At 43.5% G+C, this 25,700-nt stretch overlaps 1 protein-coding gene across 2 annotated transcripts in view; it reads right to left on the reverse strand.

Moving 5' to 3' along the window:
• Positions 1-1,135: 1,135 nt before the first annotated feature.
• AOAH (acyloxyacyl hydrolase) overlaps positions 1,136-25,700 on the reverse strand; it is a 73,965-nt gene continuing 49,400 nt past the window's right edge. For both annotated transcript variants that reach the window (XM_084509667.1, XM_084509668.1), the window contains exons 15-22: positions 22,426-22,462; positions 21,379-21,453; positions 15,878-16,050; positions 13,140-13,198; positions 12,994-13,053; positions 10,894-10,990; positions 7,572-7,648; positions 1,136-1,816 (exon numbers count right to left, since the gene is read on the reverse strand). In XM_084509667.1, coding sequence (XP_084365793.1) covers positions 1,688-1,816; positions 7,572-7,648; positions 10,894-10,990; positions 12,994-13,053; positions 13,140-13,198; positions 15,878-16,050; positions 21,379-21,453; positions 22,426-22,462 — 707 coding nt within the window. In that variant the 3' untranslated portion in view covers positions 1,136-1,687. The remainder of the gene's footprint in view (positions 1,817-7,571; positions 7,649-10,893; positions 10,991-12,993; positions 13,054-13,139; positions 13,199-15,877; positions 16,051-21,378; positions 21,454-22,425; positions 22,463-25,700) is intronic.

Raw genomic sequence — 25,700 nt, forward strand, 5'->3', positions numbered from 1 at the left:
TAAGGATCATTGAGTCCAACTCCTGGCACCGCACAGGTCTACCCAAAATTTTAGACCATGAGACTAAGTGCACAGTACAAATGCTTCTAAAATTCTGACTGGCTTGGTGCAGTGACTACTTCTCTGGGGAGCCTGTCCCATGTGTGACCAATAGCAGAGGCATGTCTGAAGATGACTGAGTTGAAACTGTTTCTTGGGAGACAATGGCTATTTTGGCAACATCTGAATGCCTTGAATGAAGTGGGACATTATAGTAAGTATCATTCAATTAAAGAATGCATTCCCTCTTGGTTTCCTAAAGATGAGTATTTCCCCAAACGTTAGTGGTTGTCCCACAAGAATTTAATCTTAGTAAAAGATGCTGCACTGACTGCACTTTAAAAAGAAATACAAAAAAATAGAGTATCTAGGATTTGCTTCAAAACGGTATTTGCAAGTACTCCTCTGCCTCTTCAAACTACAGAGCAGATGTGGCTCCTGCAGATGTGGTCAGTGTGCTTGGGCCCGCGCACAGCCAGGCCGTCTGTCTGTCCTGCAGCCTCAGAGCTGGGTCACAGCCGATGCAGCCATATACACAGGCATGTTCAGAACAAAAGAAATAGACAGAGTATAACTGAGCCCTGGCTAATTTTGATGGCTTTAGTCATGCTGTGTTAACACTTCCTATTTACCATATTTTTCCATGTGTAATTAGTACTATTTTATGCTGTCTCATCCCTTTATCACCAGTAGGGCTACTAGTACAGCTGTATCTAATTTTGTTTGGGTATTCTGTGGTGGTGTTTTTTTAATTTTTGTTGTGTTCTTGTTTGCCTTTTTCTAGAAGTATTGGGTGAGCTGGTGAAATAAATACTTTTAATTCTCAACCTTTAATACTACGTGTAAAGTAGAGCAGGTAAGAGCTGCCCATTACCTTCAGCGATTCCTTAGGTCATACCTGCAAAATGGTGGGACTTATTGTGCATATTGCATTTATTATGAAGCTAAAGAGTAGGGATGTGTTAAAGCTTTAAAAAGCAAGCTGTGTTAAATACTTGAAGGGTGGTCAAGTTACGAGCTTGTTAATGGTGGGAAAGGGAACCTGTGCTCAGTCAAGCTGAACTACTGCTGCCAGGCAAATCTAACATCTAGTGTCTTGTTATTCCTCGCACGTTTTAATAAGCAAATAGCAGCAATATAGCAAATAACATATTGACAGTTGAGGTAATTACATGTATACAACTCATAGCAACAAGATTAGGTTGGGTTCCCCCTCCCACCCCTTTTGGGATCAAATTAACTGTTGAAAGGTACAAATGGAAAGCCCAAAAATACGGTTCTGCAGGGAAAACAATGAGGTAGGGCTGGGGGGTTGCTGTACGTGGAAACAATCGCATTATGCATTTGCAAACCAGTACAATGAATGGTCTAGCTGGCAGGTATCCTTTGATTTTATTTTATTTTTGTAGCTCCGAAGAAAAAGCTCAGTCTACTTGTACAGGTGGGTGACTTTGCAGTTAAGATACAGCACTGAAAAGAATGCTGCTATGCTAACTTCAGCACTACCATCTCTTTGTACTGCTATTTTGAATAACAACAAAAAAAATAAGAATGGCTCTTGTGCCCTCTGTTTTCTTTTGTTTTGGTCTCTAATCATGGAATGTACCAGGAAGCACCCCTGTAAACCGTGGCTCTGGCAGTTTGGGAGTCAGTGTCCACCTTGATCTTTGAATATAGCTTCAATCTGGTCATTGAATGGATTCTCCTTTCCAAGCACTTGAGGCCATTCATGTAGTGCCTTCTGCCAGGTAATGCTTGTTCCCAGGGCTGCAGCAATCTGTGAACAGCACATATGAGACAAATTATCAATTTCTCGTGCCTGTATAATTCAGTGGCTTTATACCAGTCCCCATTAGAAGGCAGACTCCCCTCCATAAACATGTGATGGAGCGTAACCTCTAGCTAAAGAAAATACTCTATTCCAGCTGCTTGAAGAGGTGAAAATCCATTTGAACAGTAAAATAAGGTGAGGATTACATATCTGCACTTTCCTGACCAGAGCAAAAACTGGATTTATCAACAAGAGCTCATTTCTGGTAAAATGGTCAGGGGGGGATTCCAAAAAGGTGTTTTTTTTTGTTTTTTTTTTTTTTTAAGATCAAATGCGAAGCCTAACATTGAATAACCCTTTTTAAGTTACTTATCATAGAAGGAAAACGTGACCGTATGTGTAGCTTGCAAGCATAAAGTTCTACTCTCTGTTACAGTTGTGTTTTGTCTTTGCAAAAGAGTTGTAAATTATTTTTTATCAATTACAGGAAAATAAAGATATACAAGCAGACAATCAGGTCTAATGAGAGTCTTCAACTATTTCCTGATGCCTACAGTGCATGGTCAACAAACTTCTTCTGTTCAAAAGCCATAGGGTCTCACTTTTTTCCTCTGGAGCATTATGAAAGTATTTCAAAAGCACTGCTTAGATATAAGGTATAAATCTCTTGCTAGTCCAAAGGAATTCATGCTCTTGAATTCCTCTGATACTTCTAATAACTATTCTCTTTGCTATCCTGTAAGGAAACCCCAGGTGCTAGGAAAAAGAGGCCCAATTATATCCAGGTTCAAAACTAACCACCTCTGATTCTCTATGTCCACACCGGCTGCTGGCTGTCTTCAGAGCCTTTTCTCATGAGACCTGAAGAAAATGGTAAAATAGCTTTTCTCCTCGCTATCAGAACTGCTCTAGCCTTCACAGAGTGTTTGCCCTGGAAGTTATGCACTAAAGAGAAATTGTATGTACTATTTTGCCAGGGTGAAAATCATCAAGGGTAAGAGAAAGGGAAAGAGAATAGCCTGATTCTCCTTTAACCAAATTTTCACACCCTTCTAACACATTTTTGATTCAACTTCTGACCTACGGTTATATTTTGCCTATACAGTAACTTTACTTTCAAGTCTAAAACTCATGCTAACATTGATTATAATTACAAGGCTCAAATAGAGCTAACAAAGCCTTCGTACGAAGGCCCAAGATGGATTTATGCAATCAAACTATTTGAACCCTGTTTCAGAGTTTCAGAAAGAGACTGGAACCTTTGGGGAAATTTTATGTGCTTTTTTATGCTGTGCATTTGAAAAAAAGCTGTAATGATGGGCCAGGAGAAGAAAACTTTATTCAGAGCTAATGTACAGAGAGCCACATTTGCAGGGTGGAAGCTCTTGGACTCTTGTCATTTGCAGCCTTGTTAAGCTATCAGACATTAGGCAGGGGAGAGGGATAGGGGAGATTTTGTAACAGAATCACAGAATTACAGAATCACAGAATTTTCTAGGTTGGAAGAGACCTCAAGGTCATCGAGTCCAACCTCCAACCTAACGCTAACAGCCCTCCACTAAACCATATCCCTAAGCTCTACATCTAAGCGTCTTTTGAAGACTTCCAGGGATGGTGACTCCACCACTTCCCTGGGCAGCCTGTTCCAATGCCTCACAACCCTTTCTGTAAAGAAGTTCTTCCTAACATCTAGCCTAAAACTCCCCTGGCTCAACTTAAGCCCATTCCCCCTCGTCCTGTCACCAGGCACGTGGGAGAACAGGCCAACCCCCACCCTAACTTGACCAAACAAGCTTCTGGGCCGCTCAGTGGCTGCCAGGCGGTTGAGACCTGTGTCAGAGTGGTCCTTTTAGGCATGGGAGTCTCCAAACCTCCCTCACAAGTCCCTAAGTCTTCCTTATGTTTTTAGCAGGATGACTTTTTTTTTCTTTTTTTCTTTTTTTTTTTTTTAACAAAACCAAACCCACTATCTTTGCATGTTGTACCCCCCTGAAAGAGTGAAAGAGTATCACAGGAGGTAAACTCTACAGTGTTCACGCTGCTGTTGATTACAATTTAAGATGTGCTTGGAATGCCCTAAATAACATAGGTCCTGCTCAGACACCTGCTCACATGGTGCTGATAATTTGCAGTGCATGAGAAGTGAGGCACAGAGAAAGGTTCATGACTCACGGAATCTTTTCTTTAGGTCCTTTTTAAATTCCAAACAGCTTGTGTTTTTGCACCAGTTAAATTTATTTTTATTTTTTGCATTTTTTAATTTTAATCTTAATTAAAAATTGTTCGGGATTTTATTTATTTGTTAAAGGAAATATTGCCTATTTCTTATAGAGTCCTGGATGACTGTGACTTTGAGGTGGCTGTGTTATTTTAGCAGCTTTTGGTTGTTTTTTCCTTCTGTACCAAAATGGGGATGGGAATGTTTCTCAGCAAAGAGTAAATACACAACTAATCTGATGTGTTTTGTTTCATTTTTTTTTTCTCTTTCCTGGTTATAATGTGCTTTCCTAAGACTTAAAAAAGGAAAAAGGGAGAATCTAATCACACTCAAGCTGTGCTTTCCTGCAAGTACATAATCATTAAGAATCTTCCAAGCATCCCTGTTTCCAGTTTGTGATGCTCAGGGCTTTTGCGCTCTCAATGGTAACTTCATAAAAGCAAGAAATGAAGCCATTTGCACAGGATCCTCTTGAAATACATGGTCGTGTCATACAAACAAAGCAATCAGCTGTTCCAGAGAGAAGCAATGTCCTTGAAGCCATCTGGCACTCAGGATGGTTTGCAGTGAGATTTGTAGGAAGGAAAAGCTGCTGAAAGCTCCTGGGCTCCCCCTTTAGTCAAGGGGAAGAAATTTCTTCCAAGGACAGTCAAGCAGAACTTGGGGGAGCACTGTCTCAGAGATGACTTTAGAGGGATGTTGGGAGGACTCAGGCATCATGCTTTTAGGAGTTAAAAGCAAATGGTGCGACTTTCATCCACTTACAGCTTGATCTGGGTGTTTTAGTTTTTAAACTTAAGAGAAATACAGATACGCCAAGAATGAGTAATCTCCAGTTTTGCAGCTTAACGAAAACACGCAGGAAAATGCTCTTCTTCCTGTAGGAATGTCCCCTAATGAAATATAGGCCTGGGCTGGGCTAAACACGAGTGCTTAGTGTTTATTCCTTCCTTCAAGGGTTCTTAGATCAAAATACTCTCTGTGAACACTATGGAGACTTTTTTTTTTTTTTTTTCTAAGTGTTCCAGCCTAGCCTTTTTGATGCATGAAAAAACAGAATAGGTCTGATGGGACAAATGGATGGTTGCCACCTTGCATTTTTTCCTCATCCTTCTCTTTGCAGTGATTTATCCATGGCTGTCTGTTAGGAAGGTTCAATTCCCTTCCACTCTACTGCATAATTGGAGTGATGGTCTGTTGGATATATGTGCTGACGCCTGTTTACAAAAGTGGATTATTTCTTCAATTAATGAGATGCCAGATGAATGGCAGGTGAAATCCAGGGCAGATATCAGACTTCTCCTGCCAAGTAGTGCATAGTAACAAAGGGGGAGCATGGTGTTTCTCCAGCTCACCTTGGTACAGAGTGGCACTGTGCTTCTCATACCCCATGCTCAGTTTTTCTGCATCTGAAGGCAAGAGCTAAAATGTGTATATTTTCCTTAGGGTGCTGCTCAGTTCAAATATTCATGACTGTTTCACTAATGCTTTGAGATCTTTGAGAAAAGTGCTGTAAAAAAGATTGAGTTAGAACTTATCAGTCATATTTATTTGTTGGGCTATGTGTGACAAGTGGGGAATAGCAGCAAAGATGGAAGTAAAAGATCCCCTTCACTTGACAAGCATCAGCTCTTGTGCTAGGCAGCACTAGATGGTATTAAAGCTGTATCTGGCCAGAGGCATTCATGTTGGTATAACGTAAAACTTTAAATAAAACTTGCATGGGGAGTGAGTGAGTTGTTTATCATCTCTCTCAAGCGTACTCTTAAATATCACGCTGTGCTCACACTTCCCCTTCCTTGTCCCAAGAGCCACTCTTTCAGAGCAGAGTGCTCTGTCTCAGTCCCAACAGCACTGTGTTGATAACAGACTTCCCTATAATACCAGGAAAAGAAAAATGGATTTAAAGCAGTGGATGTTTGGATAAGGCTAATTAATAATTCCTAGAAGGGCAATAACTCACTTGAAGTGAGGCATATCTACAGCTGGCACCTTAACTGTACGGGAAAATGTACCTCTAAAAGTATTAACGTCATCTGAACAGCAGGAGGGGGAGATGGTAACGACTGCAGGATGCCAGGCCCAGGGGGAGTGAAATACAGCAGCATGTGGCCAGGGCCTGCAGCCTGCTGCGCCAGGAGCTGCGCCCGTCTTGGTAGCTGCTCTTCCATGCCCTTCCGCAGCTTTCTTTTGGCTTAGGAAGGGTCCCTTGCAGCAGCTGGTGGGGTGCAGGGCATATATGCAAGAGCCTGGAGGGGAAGCTGTGGCCCAGTGAGCTCGGCTCCCTCAGTGGCTGGTTACTGGTGGCTATGGGAAGCCTCAGGCGAGCCTCAGGGTATTGGGGTAAGGCATAAAAATAGCACAAAGATCTTCCCTGTTCTGCTCCAGCTTCCTTCTGTGTATTTTCCCCAGGTGGCAGAAGTGGGAATGGGGTTTGTTTCATCACAGCTTTCACTCCTGTTTCATTTGCCAAGTTTTCTCTAATTGCTTCCTTTTAAAAGGCCTGCACCAAAAATATCCAGACACACTTCCCCCATGTCCTCAGGCTCTAAGCCCATGCTTTCCCACAGCTTCCTCATGGTACTGCTTGGTAGCCAAGCAGGCATTATTTCTGCTATGAAGGGGCCCCTCTGTGACCAGGAAATTATTCTGACATGGCAAAGGTGAGGCAGCCAGCATGGATGTAAAAGACAGCAATGAAAGCACTTATGCTTTGGATGTCCCTACGCCTTTCCCCACGGGCTGAAGAGGCAGTCAACAGAGAATATGTGTGGGGTTGGCTCCCATCATTAAATCGCCTCAGAAATTCAGTCTGTGCTTTTGGGCACAGGGGTTGGCCCATTGTGGCACTGTTTTCTGGGCAGTCATACAGTTTTACTTAGGACCATACCAGGAAGATGGGCCACTCTTTTGTTTCCACTTTAATATTTCAAATATGAATTTATTTTCAACTGTGTACATACCTGAAACCTGAAGCTAGCCTATAGAAAATGCATTGCGTTGCTTGTAGCTGATTGCATGACGTGCTCTCCCAAAGCATTGTGCAGGTTCAGAAAAAAGTACTCTGAAAGTGAGCATGGTGGGAACAGGGCAAACGTTGCACAAGGTCATCAAAGTGAGGAGTTACAGCCGAGCAGCTGTTTCTCCTTCCCTTTCATTCATTTCTGACTACAAACTTTCTCCTGCCACCCATCCCTGGAGGCCAAGGAATCAGGAGAGAAGTGCTTCATCATGCGGCTGCAGCGCATAAAGCAGTTTATAGGTATGGCTTCAAAACAAAAGCTCTGTTCCAGGCTAGGATGAGGGGCATCCGTGGCCTTGGAGGCTAAGGATGTGGGATGTAGGGGCATGGACATGGGCAGGATCTTCACCATGGTCATATTTATGGGTAGGGACAGGGTCAGGGTCTCTCTCCTGAAAAGAACCTCTCCTCTTCCCCGCTGCAGGACACGTGGGCACTGCAGGCAGTGTGAGCAGCCAACCCAACACAGGTGCTGGCATCCCTCCTGCTCTGCAACCCCTCACCTCGGGTCTGGATTTTACCTGGCTGGGGTGGAAGCCATCAACCGGCTCGATCAGCTGCCAGGGCTCGCCGCCCATCTTGCGCCACTCCTCAGCCGCTGCCAAGCACACAAGCAGAGAGGTTACGGCACCGCACTCCTCCTCCCAATGCCCCCGCTACTTTTAAGCTCACAACGGCTCTGCATGAAGATTATGATAATTTATATGAAGTTGTCAGAGCCAATACTGCATGCAATCCCTCTCTCCTTGGGCAGTATTTAAGCTTTTATTGTTTTTTTAGTGTTTTATTTTTTTTTTTAAATCTGCAATATTTATGCAAGGAAGTGCTTTGAACATAAATGCTTGTAAAAGAATTCGCTTTCCCTCCTAAGACTGATGCTGTAGTGAGTAAAGCTATAAATTATTTAATACTGATTTAATACTTTTGTATTTCCCATTTGAGTTGCAGCTTCAGCGGAGCAAAAAAAATATATGTGCGTACATATATATATATGATGAAAAGCTAAATAAAACAGTGATTTTTAGAGAAATAGAGGGTAACACAGTGTTTGCCGGGGCTGATGTCTGCAGGAATAAGATGTCATTTTCAGTTACTTTTCTTCTGAGTGATCTTTTTCAACTCCAACAGAATAACCTTTTGAATTACATAAGCATGACATTCAATGCAAATGCTGCTCTACTGTAAGCCCTGTAAGCCCCAGAGCCATTAGAGAAGTAAAAAGCTTGCTTTCTTCAAAAGGGCTGTAGAGCGATCAAATGCGGGCCTGGTGGATATAGCATTAACAGACTGTAAACTTTATATCTTTTTTTTTATAATGACAGATTAAGAATTCTTAATAGTGTTATGCAGGCAGCCCATCATGAGAAAAATGTTCTCATTTCAAGTGCTACAGTTCTGATCTGGGACCAGCTCTGCTGGCTTGACTCTGGCTGTTGTGTCAAGAAGCGATGCCTGGGCGATCATTCTGACTTTGATTTCACAGATTGGTGGTGTTCCCGCTTTAACTATAGAAATGTACTTGTGATGCTGTATTCAACAGCAAAATAACTTCTTTCAAGGCACAGGGCTTGAAGGTCTGCTTCAAAATTGCATGATACTGGACGTGAAAACATTTTCATCCTATTTTACACCAGGGAGTACACGCGCTCACAACATACACACGGTGTGAACTAGCCCCTAACCCCTTGTATGATGTTATACACTGTGTATGAGGCTGTGTGCTGTAAAACACACTCAGTAGACGCTACTGTTCCAGTCCAGAAATAGCAAGTAAGTGAGGTTTCTATCAACAAAGGTCAATTTATTCCATTATACTTGACCTCCAAAAATCCTAGAGCAATTCTGGGACAAATAGGCACTGAGTAGAGCTGGAGATTGCCTTAGAAGTGCCCATTGCCTAGGCTGGACTACAATAGAGCTTACTCACATCCCCACAAGAAAAAGCAACCCACACCTTGTATTTATTGCGCCCCTTTATAGAAACACTAAGCACTTGAGCCAAAGGCAGCATCTGAGCTTGCCTGTCCATCTAAACCTAGAATAAATGCTGGTATACCCAGTTTTCATTCCAAGGAGATTAGCAGCTGCTATGTACACATGCACAGGCCCGCCTGGAGTCAGTGTCCTCATGACAGCACGCAACCACCGCTAAATATTTGATGCCTGGAGAGTCTAGGGGAGGATCTGCGCTTGCTTCAGAAAGAGACCAGGAAAGTAGGTCAGCAGCCTCAGCTCGCTTCTGAGCGCGCTCACGAACAGCTTTACTGACGGGAAGCTCACATGGTTGGCACCAGGGCTGCAGGAAACTTCGCAAAGTGTCTGTCAGAGCCGATGTTTGTATGTGCATGTGTGATTGTGTTTACCTCATTTATTTAACGCGATGTAATCAAGAACAGCAAATTATATTAAGATGTTTCTTTTCGTGAAAGCAAATAAATTACCTGAAGTTAGCAATTGAACTTATTAAAGTAATTTGCCTACCCAGCAGGTAGTTTGTTCCAAACCCTAATGACTTGTTAAATATTAAGTAGCTGATACAAAACCCACAAAGAGACTTGGACATCCTGAAACTCTGTGCTATGATAGCTAACTTGCAGTGAGGTCTGTGTCTCCAAGCTAAGGTAGAAAAACTCCCTCTCCCATCCTCTTCTTTACCTCTTCCCCTGTGTGGTCTGCATGAGACCCAGACCCAGCTTCATGAACTGTGTTGTACAGAATAAAACAATTTTGTGAGTTTTGATGTGATTTGGCTGCAGCTGAAAATTTCACAATAATCTTCGGTGCCTCGGCAGCTTCATGCTTCCAAGGACACCCAGACACTGATGGGGAGAGGTGTCAGAGATGTACACTTTGAAGTACTGCCAGGCTGCTTCTGTCCCTTCATGGCTCCAGATTTAGCTGTCTACATTCTGGGATTTAAATTATCATTAAAAAAATAAAAAATAAAAGAACATACGGTCCCCAGGCAAATTTTTTTTCAAGCAGGACCTCTCTTTGTGAATACCAATATAAGGAAATGCAGATCATTTTTTATTATTATTATGTATTCTTTACAGAATCTAAAAATTAATGGTATTCAGGAGGCCCCTAGGGTGGCTGGGGCTGGAGCTTCTGCCCCATGCGCTAAGGGGTTTGCTCTGGGGAAGAGGTGGCTTCAGGGAGCAGCTGCCTGTGGCCCCCAGTGCCCACAGGAAGGTGACAAGGGGACAGGGCCAGGCTCTTCACAGCAGTACAAGGTGTGTGTGTGGGGGGGGGCAAGAGGCAATGTTGAAACACAGGAGGTTCAGGCTGGATGTAGGAAAAAAGCTGTTTTCCTGCTTTTCCATCACTGTCTACCTGCTTGAATACATTGCCCACCTCAGTCGCTCACCCCATGCTGATCCTTTGCTTAAAATGGAGGACCAAGCATACATATTCTTTTTTTGTTTTGTTTTGTTTTGTTTTGTTTTGTTTTGTTTTTGTTTTTGTTTTTTTCTTCCCTTAAAATGTCAGTTACAGAAGGAAGTGAGTTAGGTAATGCACTTATCTAATGTCACTTAAGATCACATAAGGATGAGTTTTGTAAGGTCCTCGAGTCAATGCTGCAGAGGTATTCTGGTGCTTGAGGAAGCACAGGAAGGAAGCCAGTTCTTATTGGGAGAGATGCTTTTGAAAACACTGAGCTAAGGGAGGGCAGCTGTGTTACTCAGGGAGGAAAACTGGCCAAGAAAAATTTGTCTTCTGGAGGCAGTGCCACCAGGGTCACCCAGGCTGCCTTGGTACAGAGCTAACATGTACAGAGGGCATTAACAGCCCAGCACGGGACTGAAAGCTGCCTGAGAGAAGGAGAGAAAAGCAACTTACTTTGTCTCAGTGGAAAATCCATGTAGAAAACATCGAAGTTGGCAAATTTCTCAGATCTCGCTATTTCTTTCAGGACATCGGAAAGTTGTAAGGCTCTCTGAAAAAATCAAGCAATTTGATGTCAATTCATTGCTACTCATGCTGCTTTGAGTGGGCTTTGGTTTTGTCTCTGATGTGCAGGCAGGAATTTGAAAGCTAATATACCCCTGTAACTGGGGGAAAGGAGAATCAGAGTTCTTTATCATGACACAGACATGCACCAGATATCCTCTGCCTTTGGGCTACCCAGCTTGCGATGCCATGTGCCATTGCAGATTTGTACCGAGACCTCATCTGAGATAATACGATGAACACAGCATCCAGTTATTTTACCACACACCCCACCTAGCAGCAGCTCTAGTCCTGTATAATCATTCAGGCTCTCTCATTTTCAGAGGCCTCTTGACAAGTAGCAGCCCCGTCATTTCCAATCCTCTTAAAGAAAACAGAAACTTTCTGCAGAGGATAAATGTTCCTCCTTTCCCATTATCCTTCCTGCTGCTGCGTTGTGGGTACTGGCACTCAGCTAGCCAGACCACATTCTGCTCTTACTTTCAGTGGAGTAAATTAGCTCCGTCAGCCACAGATGTAACTGATATATACAGTGTAATTTCTACAGCCTAACAGAGATCAGGATCTCCTAAATATTTAACAAGTGCAGTTTGGATGATAACATAGACAATTATTTTCAGACAGGAAGCCAGGAGGAAGATTAATTCATGCCCTGCAGACACAGAAATTGTACATGGACAGCAGTTACATGTGCTGTATGTCCTGTGGTGTAGGTAACATATAAGCTGCAGTTCTGTAAAGATTTGGGAATCTTCTTAATAAGTCAAGAGGGATGGGGCATAAAATGAAACCTGTATGTAAACCTTGGTGAAATTAAGGCCATATTTTCTGTTTACTGAATGCATACATTAGTATGACAATGCACAGAGATGGCACCTTTGACTATGTCTGCTTACTGGTTCTTTTACATGGCTGCAGGGGGGAGGGTTAAAAATCAGGGAATAAGTGCCTGCTATGATGTGCCACCAGGTTTTTAGTGTCAGCTTTAAAGGACACATGTGTCTGGCTGCTCCCACTCCTGCCTGCAGCCCGGGTGCTCCTTGGCCGTGCCACCTGGTGATTAAGGCCACAGCGATGTGCCTGAGGGAGATCAGCACAAAGCCCTGACAGAGACGGGGCCAGGATCTTGCTCTCAGGGGCTGCTCCAGCTGCCGGCAAAATCTGTGCCATTGGCACTCCGTGCTAGCAACTACCTTCTCCATAAGCAGTGTCTTCCTTACCAGGCACATTTTCTCCTCAAAGAGCAGGACCCTGAATGTTTTTTGTCTGAGGGAGATCACATCCCCCAGGAATGAATTTGGACAGCTGAGGGATCACCACAGGAGCTCATTTGCAAAGCCTGCAGCTTAACTGTGCTGCTCTGAGTGCCTGCGAGGTGTTTCAAAGGGTGGGCATGGAAGTTTCCACAGCTTTGGAAGAAAAAAAAAAAAAAAGAACTGATGTCTTTCATTTGGGCTATCAGGCTTAGGCCAAGAAACCATTAATCATATAAAAGACAAAAGCAAAAATTATATCACTGCATAGATTCAATTTAAACTTTATCTTGACGTGGAATTGTTGCATGTTTCTTTTGTCATCTTACATCTAAACTATCCCTTTTGTTGCCTTACATCTAGACCATGAGTTTTCATCTGTTCTGGTGATTGTGAAAGGATTTGGGGGGTCCTGTGCTCCTCAGTGAAGACACTTTGATGTACAACACAAGACACCTTGTATTTAGGAAGAATTTCTACATGGAGGGGGCGGTCAGGCATTGGAAGGGCCTGCCCTGCCAAGTGGTGAGGTCTCCATCCCTGAAGGTATTTAAGAGTTGTGTGGGTACAGCACGAGGGCATGGCTGAGTGAAGGGACTCGGCAGGTCAGGCTTGTGGTTGGACTTGATGATCTTGAAGGTCTTTTCCAACCTAGATGATCCTATCATTCTATAAAATGTACAGGGGCAAGAGGGTGGACTTATGTGACCACTGCAGAGTTGGTATTCCTCCTTACCTCTGAGGTCAGGTTCCTGAGGGTCTTGTTGGGAGTCAGCCAGCCATTGCAGGGGCTCACCTAGGTGGGCAGAGGAGACAGCACATTATCAGTGGGCAGGTGGAGAGCAGAGGAGACCAGAGGGATGCTCCTAAGGCAGCCCTTACCTTGAGGCAGTTGAGGAAAGAGTAAAGCTGGCTGTAGGTGATGTCTCTGTTCAGCTGCCCTGCGAAACACAGAGAGGGAAGCTTTGCATGGCCAATGGCCAAAGGCACCACCATCACTTTTCTTAGTGGCTCCACGTGTCCCTCCCCATGCATCAGAGCCCCAGGTGAGGAGAGGCACCCTACCACGACCATGCATGTGGGTCTGGGAGGTGCTGGTATGCCATCCCTTTGCACATCTCTCACTCTCCAAAAAAAACACAGGCATTGCACAGCCAAAAGAAAGGCTGAAGGTGAGTGTGTGTACCTTGAGCTTTGCATCTGTCTCAGAGAGGACAGCCTTACAAGGGAGAAACAATTTTGCTGTCACTGAGGGATGTGGATGCATTTCTGTGGGTGAGCAAACTCAAGCACCAAGTTAAACACCCAGCTGACATTCCCTGAAATTCACTGCTGCACAGTAACCTTGCTTGCTAAGAAAAATACCCATTTTATCAATCCTTTTGCTTCTTTGGTGACTACAGCCAGGATGGAGATTAAATGGACACTCAGTTAGTTCTCTGAGTTTGTGGCACACTGAGCATCCCATCAGACTTCTTTATTTTTGCAGGGCTGAAACGTGTAGTTTTTGTCATTGCTGTTTCAGGAACTGCAGAGTATGACATCACCCAAATTAAACAGGCTCCTCAGGCTGCTTTGTAGGATCTCCACTGTACAGGTGCAACTCCTGCCTATCTTACCCTGCAGCAGTATCCATTCCTCACAGAAATGATTAGGGATCTCAAAGATCAAGGGTTGGTGGGAATGTCCCAAAACCACATGGCCCCAAAGGGTCAGGCTCTGAGATGGGCTGTGGGGAGGAGTGGGGAGCAAAGGGCTGCAGCAGCTGATGGGTTTGGCTGACGTGAGCCCAGGTGGGTATTTTGGCTGAAACCCAGAGCAATGTCTCGTGGTGCTTGACTGGCTGCCTAGCAGGGAAACCTCCTCACAACCCATCAGAGGATCTGCCAGAAGTGATATCTTGCTGCAGAATGCTGCTTAGGATTAATTGGTTCCCTCCAAGGCAAATGAAGCCCTCTGAAAAATTGCCAACTGGTCCTATAGCTAACCGCTCCCGGTTTGGCTTGTGCCAAAAATGCTACGTGTTATCTCTGATAATTAGATATCCAGTAGAGGAACTGCCCCTGTGATAAACATGCACTCAAGCAAAGAAGTGTATTTATGTGACTGAAAAATAATTATCACAGGTTCACTCTGTGCCAGAAGGGATGGGAGCTTTCTTTTTTTTTTTTTTTTTTCTTTTTTTCTTTTCTGTTTTCACTTGATAATAATATGGTGCTTATTAGAGAAAATGTGATGATCAATCAAGAAAACAACAGAAATGGATACCTCAGACTTCCTAAGAGGCATGTACTTTAGAGGGATAAAATAACATGTAGAATATTAAGAAGAATCTATGGGGCCATTGGCAATGATTAACCTTGGGAAACCAGGCACAGTGCTTCTTCAAAGCTCTAATACCCTGTGGTTGCCAAATCCATCTGAAGATGTAATCTACCATTTTAATGATGTACATTAGCTTTTCTTTCTCTCTCCATTTACTGATGAGGACTAATATGGCAACAACTTCCCACTTACTCAGATGCACTGGAGATTCATTTACCCAGAAACAAAAGGAACATGCTTTTGGTCTAAAACTTGACAGCAGAATGGCCTCGCTGTTTTCTTATGTCTCCACTTAAATGGAGAAGGTTGAACATACTTGCTTGTATAAAAGCAGGTTTTGGTAGCAGGATGAAATATTTCACATTCTTTCTTTATTGACTTTGGGGTGGTAGGAGTTTGTAGAGAAGGGGTTCTGGAACATCCCCAAACCTGCCACCCCATAAACATCCCAGTTCTCCATGGATATGTGCCCACACTGACCCCAGAGGCACAGACACCAGCCTAACCACAGTGCAGGATGTGTTAATGCAACTCCACCAAGATGATGTTCCTCTTTGCTGTTTGACATAGCATGAGCAAATGGCCAGTCAATGGTCAGACATGCAGCTTCTCTGCATGTGCCCTCAGTATGCTCTGAGGAGACAGACTCCCAAAGTTAGCCTCCAAATCCCTGCAAACACTGCCTCAAGGAACCTTATGGCAACTGCCCTCTGAGAGAAAGACCCAAGATGTGTCTATACATGGCGTGACGTTTCAGTTGTCACACCTGTGTGCAGCGTAGGAGGTGCCAGACACCCAGAGCTTGTGGAAAAATTATTCCTTTAGCATCTACTCAGTCTTTTGCAACTCCCTGGATTAATTCTGTCCCAGTCCACACCCAAGACACCCATCAGTCAGTGAGTGGAGCTGTTCACCAGATGTCAAGCTCTACCTGTAACAAGACCCAGGATGAAGCATGTTCAGGCTGCCCACAATTTGGGTCCAAGGCTGAAGCAGAACATCTTGTCTTGCGCATCCACAGCATGTGTTGAGCCTGGTTTGGAGCTGATTGGGTCTGGCTGGTGGGGGCAGGGGGCATGGGCACCATAGGGATCTGCCCTCTAGGTGCTCTATTCTGCACTGGGGATGACTCTCTTACTTCTACTGCACAGCCAATATCAGCTCATATTTTCCAGATCTCCTCTACTCTGTCAGGTTTGCTTGAAATATGTCAACAGATCCATAAATTATTCAGGGACAGAAGGAAACATGAGCAGGCAGATAGCTGAGAGAACCCTGCAACATCTCATATTTACCTAGAGGATGGTATCTGTCATGCAGATTATCCCAGAGGAAGCGTCCATCCACCAAGCCTGTTAAAATCACGTGGCTGCCGTTCGGAAGCCGTGAGTCCAGGTAACGCAGAGCTTGCATGACATTGGAGAGCATTTCTTTGGGGGTCGTCATGTGAGCCAGGGTGTCATGGTTCCTGCAGAAGGAGAGGACACAAACAGGTCATTGTGTCAGGTAATACAGTGCCACCAAACAGGCACCTGAAATTAAAGTGTTTTCTTGTCTTCTGTTCTTACATGTTAGGTTAGCTTAATGAAACCTTATAGAAGTGATGCTGATGTGCTTTAATCCCTTGTTCTTATTGCCAAAACAAAAAGTGATGCAGAAATCTCCCTCAGTGTAACAAACAAAAGCCTTCTCCCTGTTAAAAACACAGGCAGACATGCAACCCTTCATGCAACCCATTTTTGTGGAGTGACCTCCATGTAGGAGAAAAGCCTTAGCTCTCTTCCCAGTTTCATGGTAGAGTAATCCCATTGTTTGGAATGAGTTAGTCTTTATTTACACTGCCAAGCGGTGAATCGGAGCTATGAAGCAAACTATGACTATATTGGTTTCTCATGGTGCTGAGATCCATGTAGAACCACTAGAGAGCCTCACTCTTTGCAGCCGTTGCAGACCATCTCAAGCCACTTGCTACAAATCCAGAAAATTGCCAGTTTCTAGTCATTAAAAGCACATGCTCTTTTTGCTGACTGCAACGATACCGACCACAGCATACTTGTCAAACTCCAGTCTGGGACTGGTCTGATGTCTATGCAAAGTTTCAGCAGGAAAAGGAATCCCCAGACTACTGCACCTGGTGGTTTTATTTTAGCCTCTGTGATTCAACCAGGGGGAACCAGTGCTGTTCTGCACACATGGCTTCAGGGTGAGGGGTGCCCCAGAACAGATGCAAGGATGGCTTCCCCCACTACTTGCTGTGTGTACCTCACATTCAGCATCCTGTTCAATTATGCCAGGTAGGAATATCTAAGGTAGCTTTGCCTCCCACATCTTGTACACCTCCTACCACCATGCTGCAAGAGAGCAGTGAGAGGTCCAAATGAATGTAGGAGACTGGAGGGAGAAGGAGGAGGTATTGAAGCTAAAATAGTCCTCAGAAATGCCCACTAGGATGCAGGAGCTGTGACAGTGTCCCATATGGACTAAATGCCCATATTTTATAGCTTGCCAGTGGGCCTGAACCTCTCCAAGCCAGACTCTCACACTCTGGTTTGTCCTTCCCTTGCACGTAGATGTAAATGCTGAAGGACAATAAAATCTTGAAGTTGAAATAAATTTCAGCTTGTGTAAGAAAAACAAACAAACTCCCCCAGGCTACCTAGAGAACCCTGATCTAGTTATATTATTGAAACAACCACTTTATTATATAAAGGGCACATGTGTACTCTCCCCTTAGAGCTATTGCCATGTATCTGCAAAGGGTGATGAAGAAGAGGGTGAAAGCATTCCCAGTGAGGTAAACCTGTCCTAGCAGGAGCCAAGGGCTGGGGAAATGAGGCTGGTCCTGCTGTGGTGGTGAGACTCAGCTTGACCAAGGTTTTCAGAGACAAAGGGCTTTATCTGGAAGCCTTCATCCTAAGAGCATGCTCAAGTCTTCCATGTGGTACAGGAGGATGGAGACCTTTCCCTAGAGAAGTCCTTTGAGCTCCATGCCCCCAACCTATGGCTTTCCCATGGGTAAGAGAAAGGCGAACTCCATGTGGGGATGACTGAGATGTTGGGAAATCAAGCGGGATTGCTTGTTGGTGAATGCCCTCCAAAAGCAGGAGCCTTCACAAGCTTTGCTGTTTTGTCTTGAGGACTAGACATCTAGAAATGGTTGTCCTCTGGGGTAACCGAGTTCCCTGTGGGAGAACTGCATTCCTCTAATTAGGATTTGGGGTTCTTTAGCTGCTGTATTTTGCATGCAATATAATAATTAGACATGTTCCCTGGGCCTAGAAACTTATCTTGATGCAGAATGTGCTTCTACAGCATTTGAGAATTTCTGGTCAGGGAGAACTGAAAAACAGCATTAAGATTCAAGCTCATGCTTGTCACAGACAGCCACCTGAGCAAGGTACTTTTGAGATAAGACTGTGGTTTTGCCCTTAAATTACTTCATTTTTGCCTACAGGTGTTGTGGCACTCAATTTCAAAATACTGCTCTGATGTAAGGCAGCTACGGCAAGCAAACACATCAGCGGGAGATGAAATTAATATGACATTCATAGCTCCACAACCTCTTGTCATCCTCTACTGAAGTCACACAGGTGTTCCCATGCATTTCTTCACATTTCCTCTCTGTGCCAGGCTTTGAAATTAAAACCAGCCAAGAAGCAAGCTGTCTTGTAGGCACATGCATTTTGGCTTGTGCAATAAGGGAGGCAGCACCAGGGATGGCTTCTGCACACCTGGGACCTCTGTAAGCTGATGTTTGCCACCACTCTTCGTGTCAGCACATAAGCAAACAGCCATCAATGGTAGGGTACTTGGCTGCACAGAGACCTTCTCCAGCACCTGGCACCACCACATCCTGCAGGGCAGGTCTGGTCTCACACCACCAATCCAAATAAATCCTCCCCAGACCATGTTTCATCCTCAGTGCTGCTTTCTAATCACATCTGTAACACTCCCAGTGTTTGGGCCACTGGCATACGGGGCCACCAGGTGCACGTGTGGTTTTCATTGAGAGCTCACGTGCCCATATGCATGCATGCACATATGCACATACATACACATACACAACTGCAAAGCTGGGAAAGAGAGGCTGGAGACGCAGTGCCTTACCCCAAATGCAACTAACACACAGTAACTGCACAGCATCTGGGGCTGCTGGCGTTATTTTCTTGTTGCTTTTTTTTGTTGTTGTTCCAGGTCCATGTGTCCCACATGGTGTCCCACATTTACACCTCAGTGGGCTGAGAGATACCGTTGCCATCTGTCTTTATTTTTCTAACCCCTCTGTTTGGACTCCACAGTGTGGAGACTACTGGGAACATACAACGCATGCTGCCAATTTCATTATCTTTTTCCTCTACGAGCATCCATGTAACACATCACCCCGCTCTTCACATGGGATGAAATACTGGCATTTTATCAATTCTTTGGCTAAAAGCTGTGCTCAGCACATTGCTCTCTGAAGGCAAAACACAGGATATGACCAGAAGGGCTCTATTACTGCCCTTTAAAGCTGTCCTTGAAAAGATTTTTATTTGTCTAGCTTTAGGTTTAAAGTCAGGTTCATCAGATGCTCCACATCCTCTGTAACCTCTGTGGGTATTATCAGAGCCAGACAATGACTGGATCCTCAAAAATCCCTCTCTGCTACCCACCCCACTCAATGAAAACAGTGTGTTTCTATAGGAGCTGCAGCACCTTTCCTTGCTGGAGTCACAGGGATCACCACAGCCACAGCTTCTTTTGATGATATGGGTGTTGTGGAGAAAAACAGACAGCAAAGAGAATTGGAGCAGACAAGAGTGTCTCTGCCAGGTAATAGGCACTGGGATAAAACAACAAGCGGCATTTTGAGTAATACTGTTTTGAAACACACAAATGGATGATGCAAGGCCAAAATGGTTTAAATTTTGTGGAGAGATTCTCTTTTTCTTTAGGCAAGAATAGAAAGCAGGGTTAGACGCAGGGGAAGCGAAAGGATTAACCTGCAGCATGAGGAGTTAATCAGAGGGAAGAGCAGTGACTTTAGCAAAACAGCAGAGTCGAAATACATGCTCAACAGAGCCTGGCCCACGCCTGTAAGAAGACACTTCTGAAGTCTTGTGGCAGGGTTCATCACCTTGGAGGTGGTTGTAGCAATACTCCAGAAGCTTCTGGATAACCAGATGCCCAGGACAACCATGCTAGCAGGCAGCAGGAGGCCTGGAGGGATGGCTGTGACTGCTTTTCCCACTTGGCTCAACAATAAACTTGCTGATAAGCAAAGTTTTAGGCAACTGAAAATGTTTTTTTTTAGAGGCAAAGCCTGAGAGCCTTAATAATAGCTCCAACTTAATTACACAACTTGCAGGTGAGACTTTAAAAGCTCTGAAAGGAGATTTAGCTGCATTGGCATCATTTAATAAAATGTTTTGAGTGTTTTGAAAGTGTCCATGTTAATCAGATTTATTAATTTGTCTGTCCAGGTTTTGGCTGGGATAGAGTCAATTGTCTTCCCAGTAGCTGCTATGGTGCTGTGTTCTGGATTTAGGATAAGAACAACAACACATCCATCTTTTAGCTGCTGCAGAGACAAGCGCTTGTACAGAGACAAGGCTTTCAGCTCCTGGTGCTACCGTGCCAGTGAGGAGACTGGGGGTGCGCCAGAAGCTGGGAGGGGATGCAGCCAGGACTGCTGGCACACACTGACCACAGGAATGTCCCATACCCTATGGGCTCATGCTCAGCAATAAAACTAGGGTGGCTGCCACTCAGAGAATGGCTGGGCATTGGTCAGCAGGTGGTGAGCAATTGCATTGTGCATCACTTGTTTTAATATGTATATATTTATTCATTTTTCTTTATATTTTTTTTTCTTCCTTATTAAATGGTCCTTATCTAATCCCAGGAATTCTTGCACTTTTCAATTTTATCCCCCATCCCACTTTATGGTGTTGGAGCAAGCAAACGACTGTGTGGTGTTTCGCTGTCTGCAGGGTTAAACCACATCACTGGCTAAAGAGGCAATCTGAAGCTCCATCAATGTGAAAATAATGTTAGGCCGACAAAGTGTCCATTCGGACCACTTGCAAAACCAAAGCTGGAGCGTGGGTGCACTGTGCATTGGCCTGGTTGAAAGGTGGCTTGTGTGTGAACTTCCTGGGCTGTGGATTTCTCACTATGGGAGGAAGAGAAGCATCAAAATGGTGACCTCTGTGTGCCCCTGAGAGCGTTGTTAACAGGTAGTGCCAGAACTGTTAGTTTGGAAAGCTTCAGTTCATTCTCCTGCTGAGCTTGTGATAGGAGTAAAGCCAGAAAGACAAAAAACTTTATGAGAGCACAATGAAGGCTGCAGGCAGTGTGCTCAGAGGCAGGGTGAAATTAAACCTCAACAGAGGACCACACTGTGGTTCTTCAGAAAAGGTAGGCCTGTAACGCTACCTTGTCTGATGGGAGATGATACACTGAATAAAATGGATATACATGCTCATAATGCTCTATTATTTTCCTCCTGTTGCTTTCATTTCATCTACTTTGCAAGAAATATTAAGCTTCAAACATGCCTTTGGTCATTTTATCACTGTGAAAGAAAGACGGACAAGCTCTGAATAAGGACAGGTAGGTGGCAACAACAGATACAGGTAAGGATATAACCAGTATTTTTAGCAGAAAAATAAGAATGAAGCAAAGATCAGCAGCAAAGAAAAGTGCCATTAAGGGTAGGCTTTGAACAATGAGACAGAAATGTCCAAAAAGCCAGGAGTACTCTAAAGAAGCCAAATTTATGACCATATAAATGTTAGTACTGATTAGACCTTACCCGTTGCAGACGTCATTCCCAATTGTAGCATAGATAACTATGGCTGGATTGTCCAACAGCTGGTTTCTGGCCAAGCTGAAAGATAAATCAGCAGCATATTAATGGGCAAATATATTCTCAATGTCTGAATCACACACTATGTGCATTGGAAGTAGCTTGATCAATTTTGGCCAATGCTCAGATGACTATGGTTCTAGGCTATTTTTTTTTCCTATAATTTTGTATTTTAATCCATATTCTTACATATTATTTTTTTCCCTTGTCCCTCTTACCCCCTCATGGACTTGTCTTTTTCACTGTTTTTCTTGCTGGATTTCTAGCTTTGCAGTATTCAGAAGCCAAATCAAGCAGCTCCATTTCAGGGCAAAGCCATAAATCAAGTTGGGAGGTTTTTAGTTAGAGTTGGGAGAAGAAGACTATGTGGGGCTGACAACTAAGTTTATGTGTAGGATTGGGCTCAAGATCAAATCAGGATGTGGCTTGCAGTTCAGAAAGGAAGGATTCATTAATACTTTCTCTGCAGCAGAGAACTATAAATCTCTTAGGATGTGAACTACATCAGCATGGAGAAGGCTAAGTTAAATGCAACCATCCCACGGCTGACCCAAATTATTCTGAAAAGGAGAGCTGCTGCCTCTCCCTATCTGGTAGCTACTCAATCATACCCATATGGAGACAACACAGCAGGCCTGGCCGTGTCTATCCACATTGCTGGGGAGTCAGGGAGACCCCCCCAAAAAAAACAAATTTAAAGAAAGACTTAGCCTCTTCCCTAAAATCACTGGAAATACTACATTGTCTTAGGGTCAAGGCCCTGGGGATGGTGAGACCCACATCCAAAAACAGCTTTTCTTCTGTTGATGAATGTTGATATCAGAGAAGAGACCGACAGTACTTAGGGCAGAATGGCCAAGTGAAGCTCTGCTTCTTGAGACACTTCTGGATAACACATTCATTACAGGGCTCTGCTTCTTCCATTTGAAGGTGTAGGACCCCAGACACAGTTCTGTACCTGCAGTCAGTCTTCAAATCCCATCAAACACTCACCTTTTCATTAAATTGAGGAGATTTCTTGAAGAACCACCTGATCACATGCAGTGGGAATAAGAGGAATAGTACAACACTGTTACAGTGACAAACAAAATGAAAAGCAAAACCCAATTTCATTGCACATTTCTAAGAATGTAGGAGTATTTTATTTTATTTTATTTTATTTTATTTTATTTTATTTTATTTTATTTTATTAAATAAAAATTGAGCAACAGGTAATCTCTAACTTTTTTGGGTGCCAGCATTAGGAAGTGAAGCCAAATCCAGTGACCTGCTACCTGTCACATGAGTTTCACGTATCAGACTGTAGAAAAGCAAATACTTTTACGTGCTGGGTTGTTTGGATCTGGCTTTTAATCCAGATCTGGCAGCTTCTTCCCATCTGTTGAACACAGTAGTCTCTTGTAAACCAGCCAACCTAACTTGTCAACAGTCAATCTACTTTTAACTTTCCCTATAAATTGCAAAAGGAACTGTTCTCACTCCTCTAACAGAGTAAGTGTCTCACAACTATGTCACGTTGGGAGAGATTCAAGCCCTAAACATAGGCACCAAGTGCCATTTTTGACATCTCAAAGTATCCAGGACACCTGCAGCAGGGTTGGCAGATACAACACAGGATGCCTTAGAGATTGTGCACTTCTGGAGAGACAGCTGGAGGTGGGAAAGATACTGTAATGCAACTTAAATGGCACTACACACCAACATTGGGGTGTCTATTGCTCTTGCCACCAGTGGCAGACTTACAAAAAATAGTATTTGGCCAGCTGCAGCCCTCCGGATTATTTACATTTAAATAGAAATTCACCCAAATGGTTGGATGCAAATCTCTCCTCCTCCAGGAAAAGAACTAGCTAAACCTAAGCATCTGTGAATATCGATCGTGTTTCATTTATGTCTTGAATCAGAAAAGCATTTCTTAATCAGAAAAGCTTTTATGCGTAAAATTTACTAGTGGCACTTCGAAGGCTGTGCATACACATCCCAGCAATACACAGCATGCAAATCAAACTCCATCACCTGCAGTGCAGGAGTGACAGCAAAGAAGCAGCCAGAAAAGAAATAATGCTTTGTTCAAGATTAGACCAAGACCATGACTGCAAGCAGCTCACCCCACAGCAGCATACAGAAACACAAACTTCAGGCGCAGGCCTTACGCTCTGTACTTGTTTCTATTTTGCAGTATCTTCATTCTCTATCCTCTTTTCTCACTCATTCTCTTCTTGTTTTACACCCCTGTTCTCTGCTCAGCTCCACTCTGGTCTCTCTCCTCCTCTTTTCTGCATTGTGCCTTGAAGCTTGCTTTGAGGAGCAAATCCTGTCCCCCCGCAGCTCTTATGGGGAACGTTGTGGGCAGAACATCATTAAATCTCCGCCAGATTGGTGTTGGGAAAAGATCTAAGAGATAAACCCCTGAGGTAGCAATAATACACTTTGCATTTTAATAGTGGTGCCTTTGTTACTATCGCTGACAGTGATGCCAACTGCATATATCAAGGAATCCTTTATGTTTTAAATAATCCAGTTCTTCCAAGCTAAAAATGAACGTATCTCTCTGTTGCCTCTCTCTTGAGGACTGCTACTCCATACAAAATCCAGTCCTCCTGTTGAGAAGCTCTTTTCAGCTGAATAAGAGCCCCACACAGTCCTTAGAAAATATGGCTTGGAACAGAACCACTGCTAGCTGATTTTTTTTCCGTTTAATATCCCTTTTTCAGATCAAATTCAGCATCCCTTTGTTAAGCCACTCTGCTGCATGAGTCCCTGGACTGAGGCTGCAGTGCTAGCACAAATAAATTAATCAGGATCTCTGGAAATTAAAGATGCATTTACAAAAGGTAAGAGGCTCTTCTTGGGTAGGTATTACCTCCACAAGCGTAGGTAGTTATGAGCACCTCAGTGGAAAGCATTGGCACAGCTATAAATCAAGTCAAAGGATAAAGAAAATGAAGGGCTTTCTTAGAGAAGTGTTTTAATGGGTAAATTGAGTCATCAAGGAAGTGCTTATGGTCCAGGATGTAATTTCTGATGAACAAATTCAAGAGAGAAAGAAGAGACCAGACAGAGTAAGTATTTGAAGTTCAGCTACCTTTGCACTGTGGAAAGTCCCCCACCTCCTCCTGGACCTCTCCTGCCCCCCTCTCTGTTGCTTTTCAAACTTTTTTGGACCAGTGGCATTTATTAGTTTTGGTGAGGAATCAGGGATGGTTTTACTTCCACTTGTGAATAAACCCAAGTTTCATGAGCCTTGAAATATTTCTGAGGTGTGCAGAGCTGCTGACAAGGAGCAGTGCTGACCTGCACAGATGTGACTGGGTCCAGATAGCACCAAAACTGCTGCGTGTCTGAGAAGGGCTCCTTGCTTACTAATCTTTAGATCCTATCTGCCGTGAAAGCAATTGGAAATGCAAAGATGCAAAGAAAAAAGTCTCCAGTTTTCCCCAGATGAACTCTGGGCTGACTAGAATTTCCAAAACAGCAGAAATTATATATTATATGTTATATATCATATATATATGTATATTTATATTATTTCTTAATTGGTTTTGAAGCCACAATGAGCTATCTGGTTCTTGATTGCTCAATGAGCTATGGCATGTATTAACAAAGCTTAATTTTTTCTGGTCAAGGACAAGAATCCCAAAGAGACAGATCAGCCTATGAGTGGCAAAGAAGTATATAATATACCCACATTCTGAAATAACGTATGGTATCCATATATCTCAAGAAAACCATACATGATAATTATAAAATTGTTCTGTAATTATTTAGAAATTCATAAAGTATTCACTTTCTCCATATTTACTTAATAATAATAATAATAATAATAATAATAATAATAATTATTATTATTATTATTATTATTAAATATTCTAGCAACTGATTTTACTGTCAGGATGCATCTTGATAGAAGCAAGGGGTTTTCAGCAGGTGATGGAGGACATTCAGAAGAACTTTCAAACCCCACACCTGAGCATTCATATCCGTCCCTCACACCTTGGGATCTCTCTCAGTCAGTCAAAAACCAGAAATAACACATGGTCTGCAAGCCTGTGTGAAGATGCCAGGAGGCAAGACAATTAAACCATGCTGAAAACAATGAACAAATAAATTCAAATGTTGATGGAGAATGTTGATTAGGAATGTGAGCTGCTTGCTGTGCATCCACAGCCCCCCTGCTGACTCCCAGCTCCAGCACCTCTCCCTTTGCATCTCTTTGAGGAAGAAGTATTTTTGGAGGAAAATCCAGCTTTCCCAGCTGTGGCTATGTC

Source organism: Aythya ferina, assembly GCF_964211825.1.
Source record: "Aythya ferina genome assembly, chromosome: 2".
NCBI lineage: Eukaryota > Metazoa > Chordata > Aves > Anseriformes > Anatidae > Aythya > Aythya ferina.